The sequence below is a fragment of the Gobio gobio genome, assembly GCF_949357685.1.
Source record: "Gobio gobio genome assembly, chromosome: 7".
NCBI lineage: Eukaryota > Metazoa > Chordata > Actinopteri > Cypriniformes > Gobionidae > Gobio > Gobio gobio.
Genome location: NC_137103.1, coordinates 367,684 through 389,596, shown reverse-complemented (window position 1 = coordinate 389,596; position 21,913 = coordinate 367,684). Strand labels below are relative to the sequence as shown.

General features: G+C 45.0%; 1 protein-coding gene across 1 annotated transcript; it reads right to left on the bottom strand.

Annotated features, from left to right (window-relative positions):
* Window positions 1-3,961: 3,961 nt before the first annotated feature.
* LOC307129679 (E3 SUMO-protein ligase RanBP2-like) lies at window positions 3,962-20,977 on the bottom strand. Its single transcript, XM_079822305.1, has 5 exons — window positions 17,334-20,977; window positions 8,008-8,135; window positions 7,462-7,735; window positions 7,052-7,386; window positions 3,962-5,637 (listed from the first exon to the last, which is right to left on the bottom strand). The coding sequence occupies exons 1-5, from the start codon at window positions 20,848-20,850 to the stop codon at window positions 5,332-5,334; spliced, it is 4,560 nt and encodes a 1,519-aa protein (XP_079678431.1). The 5' UTR covers window positions 20,851-20,977; the 3' UTR covers window positions 3,962-5,331.
* Window positions 20,978-21,913: the final 936 nt, after the last annotated feature.

Sequence of the window (21,913 nt, the reverse complement as noted above, 5' to 3'; positions counted from 1 at the left end):
CAGGAACGCGCGACCTCTTCATGCACCTCGGGGAAGAAAGGTATTGGAGGAGCGGCCGGACGGGTGTCCGAACGCGCCGCCCCCAAAAACCAATCATCCAACCGCGAACGCTCGGGCTGAGGCGGAGGGTTCCACTCCAGTCCAAGCGCTGCGGCGGCCCGAGATAGCATGGCTGTCAACTCTGGGTCCGACTCGGGCAATGCTGGCGCACCCGAAGGTGGCAGCACAGCCGAATCATCATCCTCAGATGACTCCAGCCCACCTTGTGATGCGGCGATAGACATCACTTCCTCTTCCGCCGCGCCAAACGCCACAGTCGGGACAGCAGGAGCCGGCCCCGATGTAGACGCTTGAGCGCGGACCGGGTCAAGTGCCTGAGAGGGGGGTGTGGGCCGAGGAACTAGCGTCGGAGCTTTGTTCCACACCGTCACCCTCAGATCACCCTGGTCACCAGCCAAAGTGCCGCCTCCAGAGGAGACCGCAGATTGGGGGGTGGCGGAGGGGACTCTCGTTCCGGCATCAGCACGGAACTCACGGAGTCTCGATCGAAGCACTGAGATGGCCAGGTTCCCGCAGAGGGAACATGAATCATCCACGAGCGCTGCCTGAGCGTGCTGAAAGCCCAAACACGTCACACAGCGCTCGTGCCCGTCAAAAGAAAAAAGCGATCTACCGCACCCAGAAGTGCACGGACGAAACATCCTGAAAAGGACGTGTCACGTGCAAGCTCTTTTATGAGAGGAAACTTTGCAGCCGATGCCGAAGCGCCCAGGGAAACACACACCAGCTGGATGCAGACCACTGCACAGATCAGCAGGCAGGAAGTATGCGATCACTGGAACGCGCCGTCACACCAACACCGACTGGAAAGCTGCTCGTCTCGAAGAAGCTGACAGAGTCTCAGAAGGCTGTAGGAGTGAAGAGGTAGGTACTCTTGGCTCCGAAAGCAGAAACATAATGCGATATTGCCTCGTACTTCCTTATATACTCACGCAGTGAGGCGGAGCTACGTATGCAAATTCCGCATGCCCCATGGCATTGGCACGCCATTGGGCGTTTTCTCAAAACTCGAAGTTGATAGGCTTCTAAGCGAAACCCCCATTCGTTAGTCACTAACGTTACGTCGTAGTGACTGAACGAAAGGGAACTGTGCAACATTTCCCCGTTACTGTAATGTTGTAGCACATGAGAACGACTGATGTGACTTCTCTTCATTACTTTTTTTATTTTTTCCTTTTGCCACTACTATTTCTTGTATTATCTTATATTTCACAGATACATACACATATTCATTTAAACAAAGCCAACAATACATACATGACAATAAATGCATACCTGAAGCAGTTCTCTCCTCTGCTTCACTGTGGGGGTGATGGTCACACTTCCATCAACATCTTGAACCTCTGCTTCAGACTCGACGTTCAAGAATTCCGCCAAGGATGAAGCAGATGTGGCGGGGGAAGGAGAAACGGAATCCTCCAGTTCGCTGGTCTCGATGCCGGAGGCGATGGTTGTAGTGGCTGGGGAACCACCCCAAACCTGCTCCCACAGTTCAAAGTAGAGGAGCACTACTCTTCTGTGACCGCTCCTGCGTCCAGTGTCCACTGAATTTCTGTATTTCCCTCTTATTGCCTTAAGTTTCGTTGTCAGATGGGCTTGCGTTATCTCCTCCTTCACATGAGGAAACTCATCGTTGGTCTCGGACGGGTTATTGCTCCAAGAATTGCGCCAACATGTCGACATATTTAGACTGGCAAGATTCCCAGTCGACATTGTCTTGGGTTTTACTTGCCTTGTAGTCTAACGCGACATTTAGGAGTAACTCCACTTCGCTGTCTGTCCACACAAACGAACCTCGCGCCATGTCTGTTGTTTTGAAAGGAACAGGAAGTCGATCGTGCTATTCGTTGTTGTCGATTTTGAGGATTCTGATTGGCTTGCATGGCTTCATCCTTCTCCCTACACTGCCACCCATAGGTTTGGCATAGTTATGATGGCACTCGGCGGCGTATTTATGCGGGTTGATGTAAACGACAACTTTTTTGAAAACGATGTTGTGTGCACAATGTTATTTTTGAAAACGGAGGCGGGGAAATATTCGGTTCTCTAAATACCCGGCTATGTGTAAACGTGGCCTAAGTTTGTGTCTGTGAGTACCTCATCATTAATAATTCAACTATGAACTGCATTGCTTTTCTGTCTCCTCTTGTCAAATACTGTATATGCTGTTTTCTTCTCTCCTTCTTGAATTGAGGCATTGCCTTCACTTTCCCGCCGGACACGTCCCCTCAGCCGTACTGAGTGTCAGAAGAGCTGCTGATGACTGGAGTTCAGGGGAAAACACAGTAAAACAAACGTTTATCAGTTTAAACTAAAGACTGCACTCGATATAATGTTCCTTACAACTTACCAAAGATCCAGTGATCCATGGATAATGACATCCAGGAATCGTGTTTTCCTGACATTTATATGAGCCTGATTTCAATACATATATCTATCACTGTCAGTCATCACAGTTTCCAGAGTGAATCCCACATGTATGTGCGGATGGGTCTATGTATTGAAGCATGGTAAATGGTAAATGGACTGCATTTATATAGCGCTTTTGACAGACCTACGGCCATCCAAAGCGCTTTACATTTTGCCTCACATTCACCCATTCACACACCGACGGCGGTGTCAGCCATGCAAGGCGCCATCCAGCTCGTCGGGAGCAGCTGGGGTTAGGTGTCTTGCTCATGGACACCTAGGAACTTGGTCAGGTGGAACCGGGGATCGACCCACCAACCTTCCGGTTTGTAGACAACCTACATGAACCACTGAGCCACTGCCGCCCCTAGCATGTATGTGGCCGTTTGTCAAGAAAGGAAACCAAAAGTTTTATTCAAATTCTCAATATATTATAGGCCTATTCATTATTTTTTATATATCACCTTGACGGCGCAAAGAACGCTCCCTAATCACTAAGAGCTGTCACTCATTCAATGAATAGATCTCACACAGTTCCATTATATTAATCAGTGAAGCTGACGACACAATGAATCTCTTATATACATAATGCCTACACTTCGAGAGGATTAGCACACATGCAGAACTCAGCTCTGGACACACACTCCAGCAGTGAGTGGATTCAACACCTGTGATTGGCCACTGCATTCAAGAGATCAACAGACATATCTGTGATTGGCTACATTACTCACCGAAGCGAAAACACGTTGGGAATTGAATCAATTGACGAGCGCAAATACAGATACGCACTGGCTCTTGTGCCAAATCCTTTTCGCTAATAATATGCTATTATTATGAAGAAAACAGATCCCAGACCAGCAGTTATGAGCGGATTTTCCCTCTAAAAGCAATCAGTAGCAGAAGCAATAAATCCTGAGCAGTGCCAGTGGTTTAGTGAGAAAATGACACGCTTTGTCAGTTTTTCGCAGCATTGAAGCTGAAAACCAAAGCTGCCTCTCAGTCTTTTTGACACTCAGTGGGCTTAACCTCTCACCAGAGGATCTCCAAAAACAGCATTAGCATATTCACTTATTACAAACCAGTTGGGCTTTATTTCTTTCATATGGTACATGTACAAAAATTGTTGTTTTTGTTCCTTTAGTTTGGAATGGGACTAAATTCCCGCCAAATGTACTACGGTCATGGATCAAAAAACAATAAGTGTGATTTCAAAATGTAAAAACACGTATTATTATTTTAACACAAAATAAATTAATCAGAATAGCAAACAACGTGGTCACGGATAAAATTATTATAAGCGTGAATCAAAAATCAAAACTTTAAAGACATTAAAAAATATATTGCAAAAAAAAATTAAAATTATGTAATGTGTTATGTTATGTTTTCCTTGGTTTTATTTATAAATGTGGCCTCTTACATTTTCTGCATTTTTTTGTTCTTCTTTCAAAAGCATAATTTTGTACTTTTTACTGCACTCATACTCATATTGAATACCATTTAATACTTTATTAAAATGTAGTTCAAAAAAGTAATTCAAAGTTGAGTACAAGTAAGAAAGTAGCCTACTACATTTTCTATCTAATAAAGTATTAATGGGAAAAAAAACTTTTATTAAAGAAATGTAGTCCAGTAAACATTACGACATTATGAAGTAAAAGTTTTCTAAAGAAAAACACTGTTAAAGTGCATACTTGATGCACTTGAGTAGAAGGTCAAAATACTTCACTACTGTCATGATTTCTGCTGTATATACAGATAATAGCAAACACCCAAAGCCACGCAGACCTCTCCTAAACACTCTTACTTGTCTCTCTTTAAAGGACAGCCCTTCCTTTAGAAACCTCCCTAGACCCCCTTGAGGTGGGGAGAATAATTAAAGCAAAAGACCTGGAACAGCTTTTCAGAACTGTTTCAATATGAATTCTACATTCTCGTGAGAATTAGCACATCACCCAGGTAATTCTCCCCTACTCTTTTATAAATACTGAGGATTCAGACTGTCATGTCCGGAGAAAGCAGGCTGAGGTATGGATCTAAGTACAGGGGGTTTTAATAAAGAAACAAGTGTACAAACGAAAGGAAACATAGAGAACAAGGACCATCACATTCAGCAACTGACAGAGAGCAAATGAAACACAAGGGCTATAAATACACAGGGGCAAACAAGCTTAACAAAAGCAATGAGGAAACAAAATACACCTGGAGAGACTAATCAACATGAAAAACTACAAAACTACAAACATGGCCAAAGGAACCGGACACATGAACATTCACAGAAACAATAGGAACATAAACACTTCAAAATAAAGGTCCATTCAAAACAGGTACAACACCGGGATCACTACACAGATATACTTATTAGCTCAGCTACTGCTTTCCCCTACTACAGGAAAGCATGCGGTTTGGGACGCAGCCCACGAGTGTACGGATGAACTTATGCCTTCATTAATCTGCAGTGGGAGGAGTTACGGGTCAGCTGAGCGTCTGCTGTCACAACATTCAATCACTCAAACTACACTCTGACCCGTTTTATCCATACATTCTTCTCTTTAATAAAACAAAAAATACTTTTATTAAAGTGTCATTTAGTTTATTTCATTAAATATAAACATCCATGGGTCATTTTTTTAAACTTTATCTTCTTCTAGATGTCCAGTTGTTGAGATATTATTTGTCCTGTAGTCATGTGTCTTGTCGTTGTGTTGGACTGACTGATTGATTGAGTTGTTAAACTGTGTGTGTTCTGTCCACTTCATTAACACAAACATGACAAAAATAAAACCATGGCATATACAAGAGATCTCACACATTTACAGGAGTTCAGATGAATCTCAAACATGATGAACAGTGGTTTGACAAAGTCTACAGCTGTCCACAGTCTGAGACGGTGATGGTTTTAGTGGGTTTGCCGTCTTTAGTGCTTAGCTCTGCTATCCTCTTCACCACATCCATGCCGTCTTTGACGAAGCCGAAGGCCACGTGCTTGAAGTCCAGGTGCTCTGCTTTCTTGAGGGTGATGAAGAACTGCGAGCTGTTGGTGTCTCTGCCGCGGTTGGCCATGGACAGCAGGCCCTGGCCCGTGTGCCTCACGTCGAAGTTCTCGTCCTCAAACTTCCCTCCGTAGATGGATCTTCCTCCCGACCCGTCCCCGTTGGTGATGTCGCCTCCCTGAGAGACAGAGCGTGAAGATTAAACTGGCAAAACCAAAGCTAGACAAACGCCCCAGAACTGCTGCATGACATGTTTATTTATTGTCATTAATCATCTACAAATATGAGTATACACACACACATACAGCATTCTACCCACTTTGAATGAGATTATAACGCTTATTTGAATTAATTATGGAGAGAGAGAGAGAGAGAGAGAGAGAGAGAGAGAGAGAGAGAGAGAGAGATTCGTGTTCAGCTTCTCTCTTTACTACAAACATGTGTTCAGCAGTTAACATTTACAACACTGCACTGGACTGAATAAAGACGACAGACGCTCTGAATGATAATGCAGACTCACTCCCTGACAGTAGATGGCGCTTATGAAACAGCAGAAATACAGCGGTTACCTCTGTAAACAAAGCAGCGCTGCACTTATAAACTTCTTTATTAGGAGGCGTTCACACGGAACATGTAAAATGTACTAGAAGGACCATTGTGCTTGTGTCTTGTGCCTGACACAACGCTCTAAAAACGTAACTAAAAAACATCTCTAGACCTTGAACTTTTTTCATTACACTGACCAGCGTCTCACGTTTTTAACCACTAAAAAGTCTTCCCCATCTGTCAGTCACTTCTAAGTTATGTTGACTCACAAATGGGGACTCGCTTGGGAGCCCCAATCACCTCTGAGTTTTAGAAAAGTGGTCAATGGAATTGGCGAGTGGAATTTGTAGGCCAAGCCAGTCCACCCTACATACGGGTATATAAGATGGCGGCTCGCACCCACTCATTCAGAAAGGCGGCGCATCCATTTGTGTTTCGCCAGGAAGTGTTTGCACGGATAAGTGCAGTAATTCCTCCCTGGGCACTTCCCTAAAAGAGCAAAACGGATGGCAAGCAAATGCCTTTGCTTCTGTGCGTTTCTGGTTGCGGTCGTTTCCTGTCTTCATCTGATGGCCACGATCTCCCTCCATCAGGGAATTAGTGTTAGGTCCGTAACCAATAGGTTTTGTGTGAACCGGCCATTAGGTTTTACACAGAAGTAATATGAAAGTAAACATTGTCACAATCAACAGCAATTAGATCAAGCAATCGTTTAGCATAAATGTGCCACTGATTGTGAACTGCTGTGAAAGTGTAAGCCTGTATGAGCAACAGAGTCGTGTTTTTACTTCGAAACATGCAGCGCTAACATTTATTTCCTTAAATCGATGCCTTTTGAAGTATTTCACGTTGCCATTCCTTTTTCTTTCGTCCCCAAATTTAAGACCTCTTGAAATGAATAATTAAGACTTTTATACCATTTAAGCCTTTTTATGCCTTAAATATGTTCAAACTAAATGTAATAGTTAAGATCCGGTGGGAACATGCTGTGTTTTCATATATCAGTGTTTGCTTCCTCAAATGAGCGTAAGCTGGTGCGACCTCACCTGACACATGAAGTCTGGGATGATCCTGTGGAAGACGGAGCTCTGGAAACCGAAGCCCTTCTCGCCCGTGCACAGAGCCCGGAAGTTCTCCGCCGTTTTGGGAACGATGTGAGCGAACAGCTCCATGACGATTCTCCCAGCCGGCTCGCCATCCACAGTCATGCTGAAGTACACCACAGGGTTGGTGTCTCGTGAAAGCGCCTCGGCCATGGACACCTGAGCGCCATCGGCCCGTGACATGAGGCTCTGGCAGTCGACGAACGCTCGTCTGAAGGACTCGGCCAGCTCTGGAGTCTTGAACTTGGCCGCGAGCTGCTCGACCTTCCCGTCTCCCTCTGTTTGGGGGAAAACACACATGTGATCAACACTGCCAAGCACAGTTTCCAGCGGGTGCGGTGCGAGGTCTGTACCTGCGTAGTCGGTGGCGGTCCACACCAGCGCGTTGGCCGAGGTGTTCATGGGCTTGAGCTCAATGCTCTGGCTGATGGTGTGGTTGGCACAGACTTTCAGCACCTGCTCGCGTCTCATCAGCACACGGTAGCACTTCTTGACGGGGTGGAAGAGGATCTTGAGGTCTCCCACGCCGCGCTCCTTCCATTGGTTGAGCTCGCGGTCCCAGCGGTAGAGTTTGGTCCTCTCTTTGAACAGGATCTCCTCGTCCTCCTCGCCAGACTTCACCTCCACCTGCAGGAGTCACGTCAACACAGCTTTATTTCTACAGCGCCTTATACAATACAGACCGTTTCAAAGCAGCTTCACAGTAACAAACAGGAAAATAACAGAATCAAACCATCAAATATAAGACAGCTGTAGAGCATTATTCAGCACAATTCAGTTCAAGTTTTGCTCTTACCCACTAGTGTCAGTGCAGTCAAAATAATAACATAGCTGAATATTATTATTGCACTGAATATTAATACAATAATATCAAGTGAACAGCGCCAAAAACCACACACCTCTGGCAGGGACACGAGCGGCTCAAAGTGGATCTCCTCATTATGGGGCGTTTCATCATCGCTGCCCTCCTCTTCTCCTTCATTGTGTTTCTCCCCTCCTTCATTTCGCGTCAGTGCACTTCCAAAGACTGTGTTCCAGAAACAAAGCGCATGTGAAAACACTTAAAACATCACTCTGCCAACAGCAATACTGACAGCAGCAAAATGTACACAAACACCCATGGATTATAAAAACACGGCAGTATTTCCTGCAGCGGCGCTATGATGAAAGGTTTGAGCTCTGTCACAAGCGTTTAGTGCCTGACACAATTAAACACAAGGGCTAGGATGACAACCAGAAAATACAGCCTTTGGAGAAATTCATTATTATGCAATCCAAAATCAATCAGTGTAAACTAATTGCACGTTCTGGAACATGAATGATGAACAAAGTTGTGATTTTGCGTACATCTTGTGCTTGTCCATACAATTGGTGACTGAAATTAGGGATGCACCTATACCAATACCTAGTAATGGGATGTTCGACACAGAGGCTTCAAAGCTTGCATCAAAAAAACAAAACCCCTCACAGTGAAGCACTGTACAAGAGCTTGATTCGTTTTGCCATAACCACGTGATCTGTGACGTCTGAAGCTTCATTTCGCACACAACCACGTGACTGCTTTTAGGGGCAGAATTATGTCAAAATGCCGTATCGGTTAGTATCCTTGTGAAACTTGGTTATATATAGATTAAGTTATATCTTATGTGAAAGTAAACAGTCGAAAAAAGACAACGCATGTGTACAGTTATGTTTTGGTATTAGTGGAATGACAGCATACAACAGGGTCCTGTACCATGAAGCCAGTTTTGCTGGATAGCCAGGTAAGTTCCAGTTTAGATTGAGCCAATCCTAGGTTTTAGGTACCATGAAAGTCACTTGGCTTTTAGCTGTGTTCATCGTCATAATAACTATATGTTATGTTCTGGATAAGAGATCTCAAACTGAAACTGGACCAAACAGCTGTGAGCAAATTATCTGACACAATAGTCACTCCCCAGTTTCTCTTTCTCCAAATTGTAGGTCACTATATGATAAAAATAAATAAATATATAAATAAATATATAGAGTATTTATATAGTCTGGCTTAAATGATAACAACTAATATATATATATATATATATATAATGATATTGCAAGATCGGACAGAAGATCGGACCTAAGAAGTTAGATTGCGGTGTGTTTTTGTTTTGTTTTGTGTCTGTTTTATCAGTTTTTTTCTATTTTGTCACCATGGAGTCTCCCTCGTTCCTGTTAATCTGCCTTGAGCAGGGAGATCGCTCCCCCGAGACTCATGTAGCAGAATTCATAGACCTTGCCAATCTGTCACACTTCCCGGACAACTGCCTTTGTACATTATTCTTCATGGGAGTCAACACACTGACAAAAGGCGCAGTTGTCTGGGGAGGGACCTCGAGGGAGCTTTGACGCATACGTGGAGTGGGTGCTGGCGTCATGTGGAAAATGTTTCACAGTTGGATTCGATGATGACAACACCAGCCCAGCAAACCAAACCAGGAACCTCTAGATGACGAGGAACAGCAGCATGAGCCCACCGCAGACAGAGTGCCACCTCTACTGCGATGCAGGAGCCAGCAACAAAGGGAACAGCAGAACGAAACATCGCCGCGGACCTGGAGCCTCACGTGTCTGACCAGGTGTGCAAGCCGGCTGCATCATCCAACGGCGAGGGAGTTTGTGAAAAATTCGGGGATGCGGAAAGGAGCCTCTGCCGCCACTGAGAGTAAGTTGGCCAGCACTAGGAACTATTATTTTGTTTTTGGAGAGGAAGATCCCCTACCCCTTTTAATCCCTCCCGAACCTTCTCTGTTCTATTTTGGACTCACTGGTCCCGCCCAGCCTCCCTCTCCCACTTCCTCTCCAGACATTTGACCAGAATTTAGTTTAGTCTCTTCTCCAGCCCTCAGCCCTGTTGCTACCCAGCCCTCACGGTTTCCCATCATCCCCTCAGTTCATCAACCTCCTTTCAATGGGGTGACTACACCTGGGGCCTGCTGTGAGCCAGCTTCTCCTGGGTGTAGAGATCCTGTGGCTCCGCCCCCGGCCTCAGATCCCGACATTCCACCTCGGCCCATCGCCCTGACTCCTCTGCCTGTGCTCCTTCCTCCCTTGACTTCAACAGCAACCATCAAGCGTTCTGCTCTAACGGACTCCCTCGGATCATCGGCTCCGCCTGGCTCAGACATCGCCATGGACTTATGGACTGCTATCTGGCCCTCCACCCCTACGGCTCTGGTTGGATGCGCCATCCCTCAAGCTCCACCTCAGCCCTCAGTCGTTCCTGCTCCAGCTCCAGCTCCAGCTCAACCCTCCAGTATCTTGTTTCCATCTCTGAGGGGTTGTCTTTGCGGCAACGTTGAGGACTCGGGGAACTGCAGCATCACTCTGCTCCTTCGGCTCTCTGTCTGCGCCTAGGGCTCCATCCTCGCCGCCATCGTCACATCGTGGGGCAGTCCCCTGGCTGAGGCCTGGATAAAGATCCATCAGCCCCTGCTCAAGGTCATCCCTTGGCACACTCCACCATCATCTCCACCTTGGACTCTGTTGTTCGTCCTCCTCCCGGTTGTTTGTCCACCTCTAGAACCTCCTCCTGCCTGTCTGTGACATCCCTTCGCCATCCCCTCATCGTCGTTGTCTCCTCGTCTCCACAGTGCGAAAAGTTTAGTTTAGTCAGACACGTTTAGTTTCAGTTTGATTGGACTTTCAGTTTGTTTGTATCGGTCACATGTTCCTTTGTTCTTTTTCCCACCACTCGTCTGTCTCCTCGGTTACCATCGAAATATATATATATATATATATACACTAGGTCTATATAAACTGATTTCACAACTTTCACTTGCACTGATAGCAAGATATTTTATTATCTTCTATTTTTATTTTTTTGTTTTGTTTTTTATTATCTTTATTATCTTCTGTGTAAAAGCATTTCGATTCTTAATATACTTTAATCTCTTAATCATCAGCAAAATAAATTAGGGATGCACTGAATCCAGGATTCGGGTTCGGATTTGGCCGAACATTGGGCTTTTTGACAGGGTTCGGTTTCTGCCGAACCTTAGAATTTTTTTCCACCGAACCCAGCTCTCCGCTGGTCGAACGTAATGACGCCGCCGTTGATTATGGGAAGGTGTTTCCTAGGTGGACCGTTTGAATGCAGTCGGCTGTGAGAAAGTGAAAATGGAACTCGTGAATAGAAAACGTGTTGTTTGGCCGTACTCTCAGTCAAAAGAAGGCGATTCAAGTCGAGCTACATGTTCAATTTGCAATACCGATTTGTCTCGTGCAAATCATTGCCGCTGTTAAAACTATAGGGTCGTGCTTCCCTATAGACTCACCTTTGACTGCATCATGATATGCTGCGATTGCCACCATATACACTTTGAGCCTTCGCACCAACCCATCCTGCAGGAAGGAAAGCACAACTCCAACCGAACATCTTCGGGGGTCTTCCCAGCGGGAAGAACACCAATCAACTAACAAGTTCCACCTTAACACAAAGAGGCTCGTAGAGGGGGCTTTAGCAAAAGTGATGGTGTCTACCACCGACTGGGGTAGGCCACCTAGAACCTCTGCGTCCCATCAAGGGACCAGACATGGAGTTTCCAGAGGTCTGGATGAGGGTGCAATAGAGTGCCCCATCTCTAAGGTGCAACTAACAAGACCTGTTCCTCATCTCCCATGACTTTGCACAATGTCTGTGCAAGAAGGCTCACTGGGGGAAACGCATATTTGCGTAGGTCCCGGGGCCAGCTGTGTGCCAGTGCACCCATGCCGAGGGTCCTCTTGGTCAGGAAGTAAAACAACTGGCAATGGGTCGAGTCCAAATAGGCAAACAAGTCTACCTGTGCGGCTCCAAAGCATCCCCATTTCAGCTGGACCGCCTGGGGATGGAGTCGCCACTCTCCCAGAAGCGTGGGCTGTCGTGAGAGCTCGTCAGCTGCACAATTAAGCACATCAGAGATGTGAATGGCCCGAAGCGACCTCAGATGCTTCTGACTACAAAGGAGGAGATGGTGGGCGAGTTGCAACATGCAGCGGTAGTGTAGACCACCTTGTCGTTGATGTACGGTCAGAGTGCTGTCCATGCGGACCAGTATGTGCTTGCCATGTAGCGGCCCCTTGAGGCGTCCCAGCGCAAGACGTATTACCAGCAACTTGAGGCAGCTGATGTGCCAATGCAGTTGAGGCCCCGTCCACAGACCTGAGACTGCATACCCATTGTACGTGCCCCAACCCCCCTCTGTGAGGCACGCTGTCTGGTTGACTGAATCCAACTCCATACCAAGATAAGAGATCCTCTGCACAGGGTAGAGTTTTCTCTTGTCCCAGTTGACCTGAAGTCCCAACAGGCTGAGGTGACTGAGCACCATGTCCCTGTATTTTCACAACTGATCCCGAGATAGTTGAGAATGTGAACTCTGCGTTCTCTGAGCGGAACAATGGCTGCCTCCTCAACCTTCATAAAGATGCAGGGTGACAGGGACAGTCCGAAGGGAAGGTGATACATTGTATTGATATGCCCACCCTTTCGAAAGCAAAGTGCAGAAACGGTCTGTGTCGGGGGAGAATCGAGACATGAAAGTATGTGTCCTTCAGGTCGATCGCTGCAAACCAATCTCGTGAACATATGCATTCAAAAATGCATTTCTTCCTAAGCATCTTGAACGGGAGCCTATGAAGGGCCCGATTCAAGGTTTGCAGGTCCAAGATTGGCCGTAACCCACCGCCTTTCTTGAGTACAATGAAGCAGGGGCTGTAAAACCCCATCTTCATATGGCTGGAGGGACCGGCTCGATCGCGTCCTTTGCCTGTAGAACCTCTGTCTCTGCCTGTAAGACAGGAGCATCGCTGCTCCGCACAGAGGTGAAGTGGATGCCCCTGTACTTGGGAGGGCGCTGGAAGAACCGAATCTCATAGCAGAGTCTGATAGTATGGATGAGCCATCGAGACAGACTGGCTCCCAAAGACCATGCGAGACAGACATACCGGGAGTGGGGCAGCGAGGTGGAACACAGGAATCCGACTCGGGAGGCAAGGAGGCGGCCCGAAGTGGGGTCTGAGTGTGCTTTGCAACACTTACCTTGTTCCAGGGTGGGACAGAGGTGTGTGAGAAGACCTGGTGGCGTCCTCGAGCCACACACTGCTGCCCGGCGATGGGTGAGGCGGAAGGGAGTGGCAAGGCATTGCAGCGTTTCACACTGCCGACCTCGCTCTCGTGACCCAGGGGAAAAGGAAACTGTTCTTTTTTTGAGAATGTGGGTAGTCCGGGGAGCCAGCGGGGGAACAGAAATAAAATGAAACACAAGATTCTCCACCCAGCCCTCCTCCAGGGAAGGGAGTGGTGCGGACACCATCTCCCGAAGAGCAGCTCCTTCCATCCCTGGGTCGACTGTCTGAGGGCCGCTTGCCCAGCCGATTCAGGCCCTGTCAGCCCTGTGCCGCTGAAAACTGCTGGGCAAAGTTTTCAATGGCATCGCCGAAGAGGCCGGCCTGACAGGGGTGGTGAGGAACCGAACCTTGTCTGGCTCATGTATATTTGCCGGGTTCAGCAACAGGTGGTGCTCCTGGACCACTAGTGTGGACAGTGCAGTGTTCATTTTGACAGCAAATTTTGATTTAGTTTTAGTCATAGTCTTTAGTCAAATATCATAATATTTTAGTTGACTAAATCAACAGTAGATTTAATCAACTAAAATCTAATGAGTTTAGTTAAATTGGAATGCACTAATTGAGCATTTAAGCATTACATAACCGACTGTTACTTGAATATATGTCAAAACTGACATTTTGACAACCATTCTTGTTTTTTGACGATTCAAGCGCAAAAATACATGAAAGAGAGCTCAAATCACTTTTTTGTTGTTTTATATCTTTTTTTGGCCCCACTTTATGTTAGGTGGCCTTAACTACTATGTACTTACATCAAAAAATAAGTACAATGTACTATGTTTATATTGTATTGCAAAACACTTGCTGATATGGAGGTGGGATACGGGTAGAGTTAGGGACAGGTGTGGTGGTATGGGTAAGTTTAAGGGTAGGGTTAGGTGTAAGGGAAGGGTCAACAGTGTAATTACATCTGTAATTAATTTATGTAGTTACATTTGTAATTACATACAGGTGAGGAGACGGGAGACAGAGATGTGTCGAGTCAGCTTTACTCTCCACTTCAATAATTCACAAAACTGTACAGCGAGATGTAAACAACAGTCACACAACGTTAACCCGGAAGCGCTTAACTAGAAACCCCGCTCCCTTAAATGTAAAATCTCTGGGTGAATGTCTCTCTCAGTTTTACTTGTGGGTCACCACACAGGCCCCCCCAGAATTCACCCATAATAACACCACCCGTCCTCGCTCTGTCGGCGGGCTGTCACAGCAGCTGCGGTGTCCGGGTCGTCCACCGGGGGTGGAAATGGGGCAGACTGGTGTTCGCCCGGTAGTCTCTGGAGGAAAGGAGGGGGGAACTGGCCAGTGCGGTGCGCACGGGTGCTGGAAGCTGCCGCAGGAAAATGTGGGCGAAGAGGAATGATGGATCCGCCGCGCCCAGCACAGCCAGCATCCTCTCCATTAACTCAGATGGCTTACTATCGCCAAGGCCATTCAGGGACAGCAGGCGGTCTGCTTTCTCCAGCTCTGACAGCTCAAAGAGGTTCAACAGGAATGTTTTAAGCGCGTTGTACTTGCCGTCAGCCGGAGAAGCCTCTAATAGCACCATAGCCCTGGCTGTCATTGAGGCATCCAAAGCCGCTACTACATGGAAATACTTTGTAACGTCCTGTGTTATCCCTCTCAATTGTAGCTGAGCCTCGATGTGCTGAAACCACGGCCGTGGATTGTTCTGCCAAAAGTCCGGCAACTTGATGGTGGCAGCGTAGATCGCGCCGACATTAGCCGCGGCGCTAACAGCGGCCGCATCATTTTCACCACCGCCGTTGTGTGACATAATTCAACTCGCATCGGGGTCACCAATGTGGAGTGTTATAAGTGAGGAAACGGGAGACAGAGATGCGTCGAGTCAGCTTTACTCTCCACTTCAATAATTCACAAAACTGTACAGCAAGATGTAAACAACATTCACACAACGTTAACCCGGAAGCGCTTAACTAGAAACCCCGCTCCCTTAAAGGTACAGTTAAGGGACAGTCAAGGGACAATATACCACACAGGTATATTTAAAAAATGTAAGTACAATGTAAAGACATGTATGTACACAGTAAGTGCATTGTATCAAATTATTAATTAAAATGTTAGTACATAGTAGTTAAGGCCACCTAATATAAAGTGGGTCCATTTATTTTTCTATTTTAAGTTAACAATTATTTAATTTCAATTTATTTAATTTAATTAATTTTTTGAATGGTTTTGGTTAACTATTATAACCCTGATTCTTTATTAAATAATGTGTCAAATACTGTTCTTAGTCTTTCCTCCTGACTATGAATTAAATGGGAATTAAATTAAATACAGTTTATTGTGTAACCAAAAACGTGTATATATATATACTGTATAGTATATAATGCGTGACTTTTAATTATAAACAAGCTCTAAATACACAGTGACTCTTATTTTGAAATGTCTGCGCCTTACTATTGCAGTTGCAGCTACTCATTCAAGTCAAGATTAGGGAGATAAAATATGCCTTGTTACAACAGTCTAAAACATATTACTATATAAACATTGTAAAGTAAACATTGTCATTATTCGTAATTAGTTCATAAACAATTACCTGGCATAAATGTGCACTATTCATTGATTGAACCGCTTTGAAGCACTGTCGTGTGAGCCTGTAGAATGTGCAACAGCGTCGTGTTTTCCAGCGGTTAGATCAGCACGTTACAATTAAAATGTGCGCATCTATTACACAGGACATCAGTTCTGACTGGATCTCTTCCCTAATCATCCTTCCCTAATATTTTCATCTAGTTTTTATTCGTTGACGAAAATTACTGTAGATTTTCGTCATAGTTTTTGTCATCCAAAACTGGTTTTTATTTAGTTATCGTCTCGTTTTCGTCAGTGAAAAAAGGTTGTTGATGAAAATTATTTGTCAATGAAATTAACCCTGGTACATTGCCTGACCCAGGGAGCATGCGGTGCATTTCTGGAGAGAAATTTAGGTAGATTATTTAGCCAATTTTTATTAATTGTCAAACAGAATATTTCCATCAACACTTTTTGTCTATCAGAGTGGATCTAAACATATCTATCCTTAAAAGCGGATCTAAACGGATGGGGAGGGATCACTTAAAAATATTTGTGTGTTTAAATGGTACCCTTGCAGACAAATCTTCCTGGACTGATTCCAGGGCTAAGTCTTCCCTTATATTAGAAAAGAAAAAAAGTAGGGCGTTGCTTGGTTCTATTCACTGCTTGTTGATTGGATGTTGAGATGTGGGCATGGCTCTCAATTGTATGCAGAAGAGCAGGAGCTTGCAGGGCACAAAACAATTGGAGAAGACCTGCATACGTCACCAGAGCAAACACTGACATTTCACTGGAAGATACAGTTATGGCATACTGATCAAATGTATAACTTGAATGCAATGTAATGGTAAATGGTAAATGGACTGCATTTATATAGCGCTTTTAACAGACCTACGGCCATCCAAAGCGCTTTACATTTTGCCTCACATTCACCCATTCACACACTCATTCATACACTGATGGTCTGCGGTGTATGAATGAAAGCATCTGCCAAGTAAATGTAATGTCATTCATCTGAAAAGTAAAGAGCGTATATATTAGGCACAATTCTTTAGCTTGACTATAATGGGAGAAACGTGGTGATCCATTATTAACTTATAGTAAGGGAACATATTAAATCCCAGTCTTTATGAGCTGGGGGTTTGTCAGTGAGAAACATGGCGGAATACCATAATACTTAAAGGTATTTAGCAGTGATCTTTTCAGGCTTTTTTGTACAGCGAAGCAAGTTAATTGCCTGCACAAAATATGATAGCATAATAATATAACAATATAATAATAAATTATACAGTTTACAGTGGCTTCATACACACCTGACGCACATTTCTTTGTACTTAATTTACTCAAGTAGAGTTTAAGAACATCGCTGTGTTTTTGTGTAATGAATTAAGAGAAAGTACACCGCAATTTTACTCTGGCGAAAGGGACTTGAATGCACCTGCAATAGCAAACACGACTTCCCACCTCATAAATACGAACATCCCAAGAGGACTTGAATGAACAATAAGAGGTCTAAACAGATTTATTCATAAACTATGGGTCAAATAATATAGCTTACTTGTTGTTGGGATGCTGAAAGGATTCTCAACGGATGGCTGACTGGTCACTGCCTGTTCAAAGAGTTTCAGTCTTGAGGCACTCGTTTCCTCATCTTTTGAACTGGGAATCAGAACAGGAGATTTCTCTTTTGATGACAAAGGACTCCCAAAGATCTTCTGCACAGAGTCTGACTCAAAGACAAACTTTGGAGGAGAGACCACAGTCTTGGTGATTTGAGCGCCAAGCTCTTCCCCAGGCATCCCATCTCGTTTAGGACTGCTTTCAACCTCAGGAAGTGCAGTACATTCTTTTGTGGTTTCCTCAAGAACAGCAACTGCAGCTTTACCACAAAGCACCTCTTGGGTGAAGGAAGGTACTCTTGCGGAAAGCGGGGTGAGAAGAATGTCTTTTTCCTGGGCAGTCTTTGCCTCTTCGAAGACTTCTTTGAAAGTACTTGCAGTTTCCTGCAGTTTAAATCGTACAGCCAACTGTTCAACCTTGCCCTGGCCTTCAGCAAAATCGAAGGCACTCCAGATCCATGCTTTCTCGGCTCCTTTCATGGGCTCAAGTTTCATATTTGAATCAATCCAGTGGTTTGCACACAGTTTGAGGACCTGGTCCCGCCTCATCACAAGTCTGACACGTTTTGTTTCGTGGTTTTGTAGTATTTTAAGGTCTCCTATACCTCGTTCCTTCCACTGACTAAGTTCTTTATCATAGCGGTATAGTTTGGCCCTGTGACTGAAAATTACTTGCTCGTTCTCCTCCCCAGTTGAGATCTCGACAAGATCAGGCAATGGCACAACAGGCTCAAAGTACTGACCATCTCGCTCTTCCTCTTGTGATGTTTCTTGTTCATCATCTGTGCCAACAGAAGCCTGGCACTGGTTTAGCTTAGATGGAGACTTAGAGGGACTAAGAATAGGCTGAAAACTGAAGTTAAAGCCTGTGGACGATTCGCCAAAACGGAACAAACTTTTTGCTACCCGATCAGGCTGCGAAGGGGTATTGCACACAGAAGAATTAGCATAGTTCTCGAGCGCGTCCTCTTGCAAATCATAATTATCCCATTCTAAAGCAGTTGCGGGGCTTTCAGAGTCGAGCTTGACTATGACTGAAGAGGTACTGTTACCTGCAACGCTATTTTCATCATTCTTGCTTTGGTAAATCAAGAATGATTTGAGGTCTTTGAGACCAGATTTAATTTCTTCAGCTTTCTGTATAAGTTGGGCCGTTCTGCCAGTATTCACAAGCTTGTGAGGGGTCTGTAAAGGAATATCCAATAGCAGCCGCTGAAACTCTTCGAATTTTAGCTTGAACTCTTCTGCAAGCTCTGGTGTTTTGAATTTTGCCGCTAGCTGTTCTAATCTGGCATCTCCATCTGAAAAGTCATTGGCCATCCACATCCAGGCTCGGTCTGACCCAGAGAGGGGCTTCAAGTTCATTGTGGTTGTGATCCAATGATTAGCACATACCTTCAACACCTGCTCTCTCCTCATAAGGACTCGAAGTCTCCCATTCTTACTATTTTTGAGCAGTTTAAGGTTGCCAACTCCTCTTTCTTTCCATTGGCTTGTTTCCGTATCAAATCTGAAGAGTTTGACACGCTGTGAATACAAGCTTTTCTCATCTTCTTCCCCTGTAACAAGGTCAACCTTCTCAGGCATCTGAACAACTGGCTCAAACTGAATATCGTCTTCCTCCTCTGTTTTGTACATGTCATCATCTTGATTGGCAGAGGTGTCTGCTTTGGAGCTGGAATTAATTCCTCTAAAAAGCTGCTGACCGGCCCCTACAAAGCCTTTGAAAGTGGGATCCTCCTGGCCGAACTGAAAACTACCTTGTGTGGACTTTGCCAAGTCTGCAAAACCTAAAGAGTCAGGCTTACCGGTAATGAGGGGATTATTATCGTGACTGTCAGTGTCTACTGGCTCATCTGAGGAACTTGGGATTGCATCTATTTCCTTTTCTCTGTGAAGTTCAGCAATATCCTCCTGGCCAGACTGAAAATTACCTTGTGAAGACTTTGCGAAGTCTGTAAAACTAAAAGAGTCAGGCCTTTTGGTAATGAGGGTATTAATATTGTGACGACCAGTGTCTACGGGCTCATCTGAGGAACTTGGGATTGCCTCTTTTTCCTTCTCTCTGTGAAGTTCAGCAATATTTTTGAGGAGGTCAGATGCAGATCCATTTTGTGACTGTCCATCTGATGCTTTTGCCTCAGATTCTGTAATGCCAAACTTGAAACCACCAGCAGGCACTGGCATGGAGAATGAAAAGTTTGAAGTGCTTGATGGCTTATCAGCCTGAGTTTTAGAGGACTCAAATTTAAAACCCTCTGAGGACGCTTCATCCTTACTTGTACCAAACTGAAAAGCAGGACCTGGATTGAAATTGGCTTTAAATCCTGTGGCAGTGGGTTGCTTGCTAGAACTATCAAAACTGAAGGTAAAAGAGGAACTTGACGGTGCAGCAGATGTCTTGCCTTTCATATTTGGGTTTGCTGCCTGACATGAGACACACTGGCTAGCTGCACCTTCATTTCTTACCAGGCAAGTGTCACAATCCCACTGTCCCTCTTTTTTACCAAACTTGGCAGCTAACACAGTAGTGCAGGGGGCTTTGCAAGAAACACATTCAGTTGCTGAAGCATCATTCCTAACTAAGCAGGAGTCACAGTCCCATTGACCCTCTTTCTTGACAAATTTAGAGCCAAAACCAGAGCCAAAGGGTAATGCTGGAGCTGCTGACACTTTTGCATGCTGTGGTGCATCGGCCTGAACAGTTTTCTTATCAGCCTGAGCTGCAAGGCCAACAGATGTTACTGCAGCTTCATTTGATCCAAATGGAAAAGAAACTGGTTTTTGAGACCCAAATGCTAATCCCTTTGAGCTGACATCAGTGCTGACGGCAATCTTATCTGAATCTCCAGTAAGTCTAAAAGAAAATTTGGCAGGAGGAGCGACAGTTGCAGAGCCTTTGAGTTCCTTTACAGGTTTGTTCTGTGCTGTAGAAGGTGCTGCACTGTTGCAGGCGACACATACTGCAGATGTGGAAGAGTTTCTTACACAGCACACATCGCAGTCCCATTCACCCTCCTTCTTGGAAAACAGTGTTTTAAGATCCATGTCTTTAGATGAAACCTGAGGCTTTGGAGTTTCACATTTCTTTTCCAACTGTTGGCCTTGTGGGGACTCTCGAATAAATTTTTGAGCCCCCTCAAATTTGACTTTAAACAGTGCAGCCTCATCAGCCGTTTTAAAACGAATGGCCAACTGCTCAGTCCTCGGCAATTCATCTGCATAGTCCATAGCATACCACACCCAGGACTTGTCAGATCCAGCATTTGGTTTGAGAACCATATCTGCAGTGATATAGTGATTAGCACAGATTTTGAGAACCTGTTCCCTCCTCATCAACAGACGAACTTTCCCAGATGTTCTGTGTTTTAGAATTTTGATACTTCCAATGCCCCTCTCTTTCCATTCTTTAGACTCAGAGTCAAACCGGAAGAGTTTAGCTCTCTTGCAGAACATCTCCTCTTCCTCCTCCTCACCAGTTTTCACATCAACCTTATCAGGAAGAGGCACAATGGGCTCAAAATGAGGTCCGTCCTCTTCCTCTTCCACATGGGTGCTATCATTATCACTTTCCCCGCTTTTCTCTTCCCGAGCCTCTGGATTTCCTGAATCTGGTTTGGTTCCACTTGCAAAGCTAAATCTTTGGTCAGAGTTGCCAAAAATATTAATTTTGTTCTGAGCACCATCAGTGAACGAAAATCCTATATCACTTTTATTCTCAAAAGTAAAGACTCCACTCTGGCTAGACGGCTGGTCTTGGGTCGGGTGTTTCGGTTCTGATGGTCCTTCCGCTTTGGGGGGAATATCTGACGTCAGAAGTCCCAAGAGGCTTTCACTATTTTTCATCTGATTAGAAGAAAAGGTGAAATCACCATCATTGGACTTGAAATTGGAGTTGAACTTGAATGCAGTTGTTGCCGATGTTGATGGGGCAAAGGAAACGCCCCCAAAGTTTGGAACCTTAGGAGGTTCACCTGTGGAACTCATCTTGGGGTCAACAGCCTTGCTTTCACTGCTCCTGGATGGCTGCGTGGATGTAATGGCACTTGGCTTGGTGAAATAGCCAGGCTCTGGCAATGTTGGATTGACTGTAGGTTGAGGAAAATTGTGACCATAATACTCTTCACTGTATGGGGAGAGTAAGGATGTAGCTGGGGACTCAAACCGGATGGGAGCACCAAAGACCTGCTCTTGAGGATATATGCATGCAGGAGTTGACTGAAGAGGTGGTGTGTGTGTTGATTGTTGGTAGGCATACATATGCTGCTGTGGAGGAAGACGATTCATCCCGTATACTGGGTCCTGCAGAGGTAAAGAAAAAGTATTTTGATTTTGATTCTGTGTCTTTTCTTGTTTACTATAAAAGGTAGAATAAATTGCATTAACATGAAAATCACTCCACTACCTTTGTTGGTGTAACATTTGCAGCAGGGCGTAGAAGATACTGTGAATTATATGCTGGAGACTGGTTGTAGTACGCAGAGGGACCTGTAGTGGAAACTGAGACAAATAAATGGAA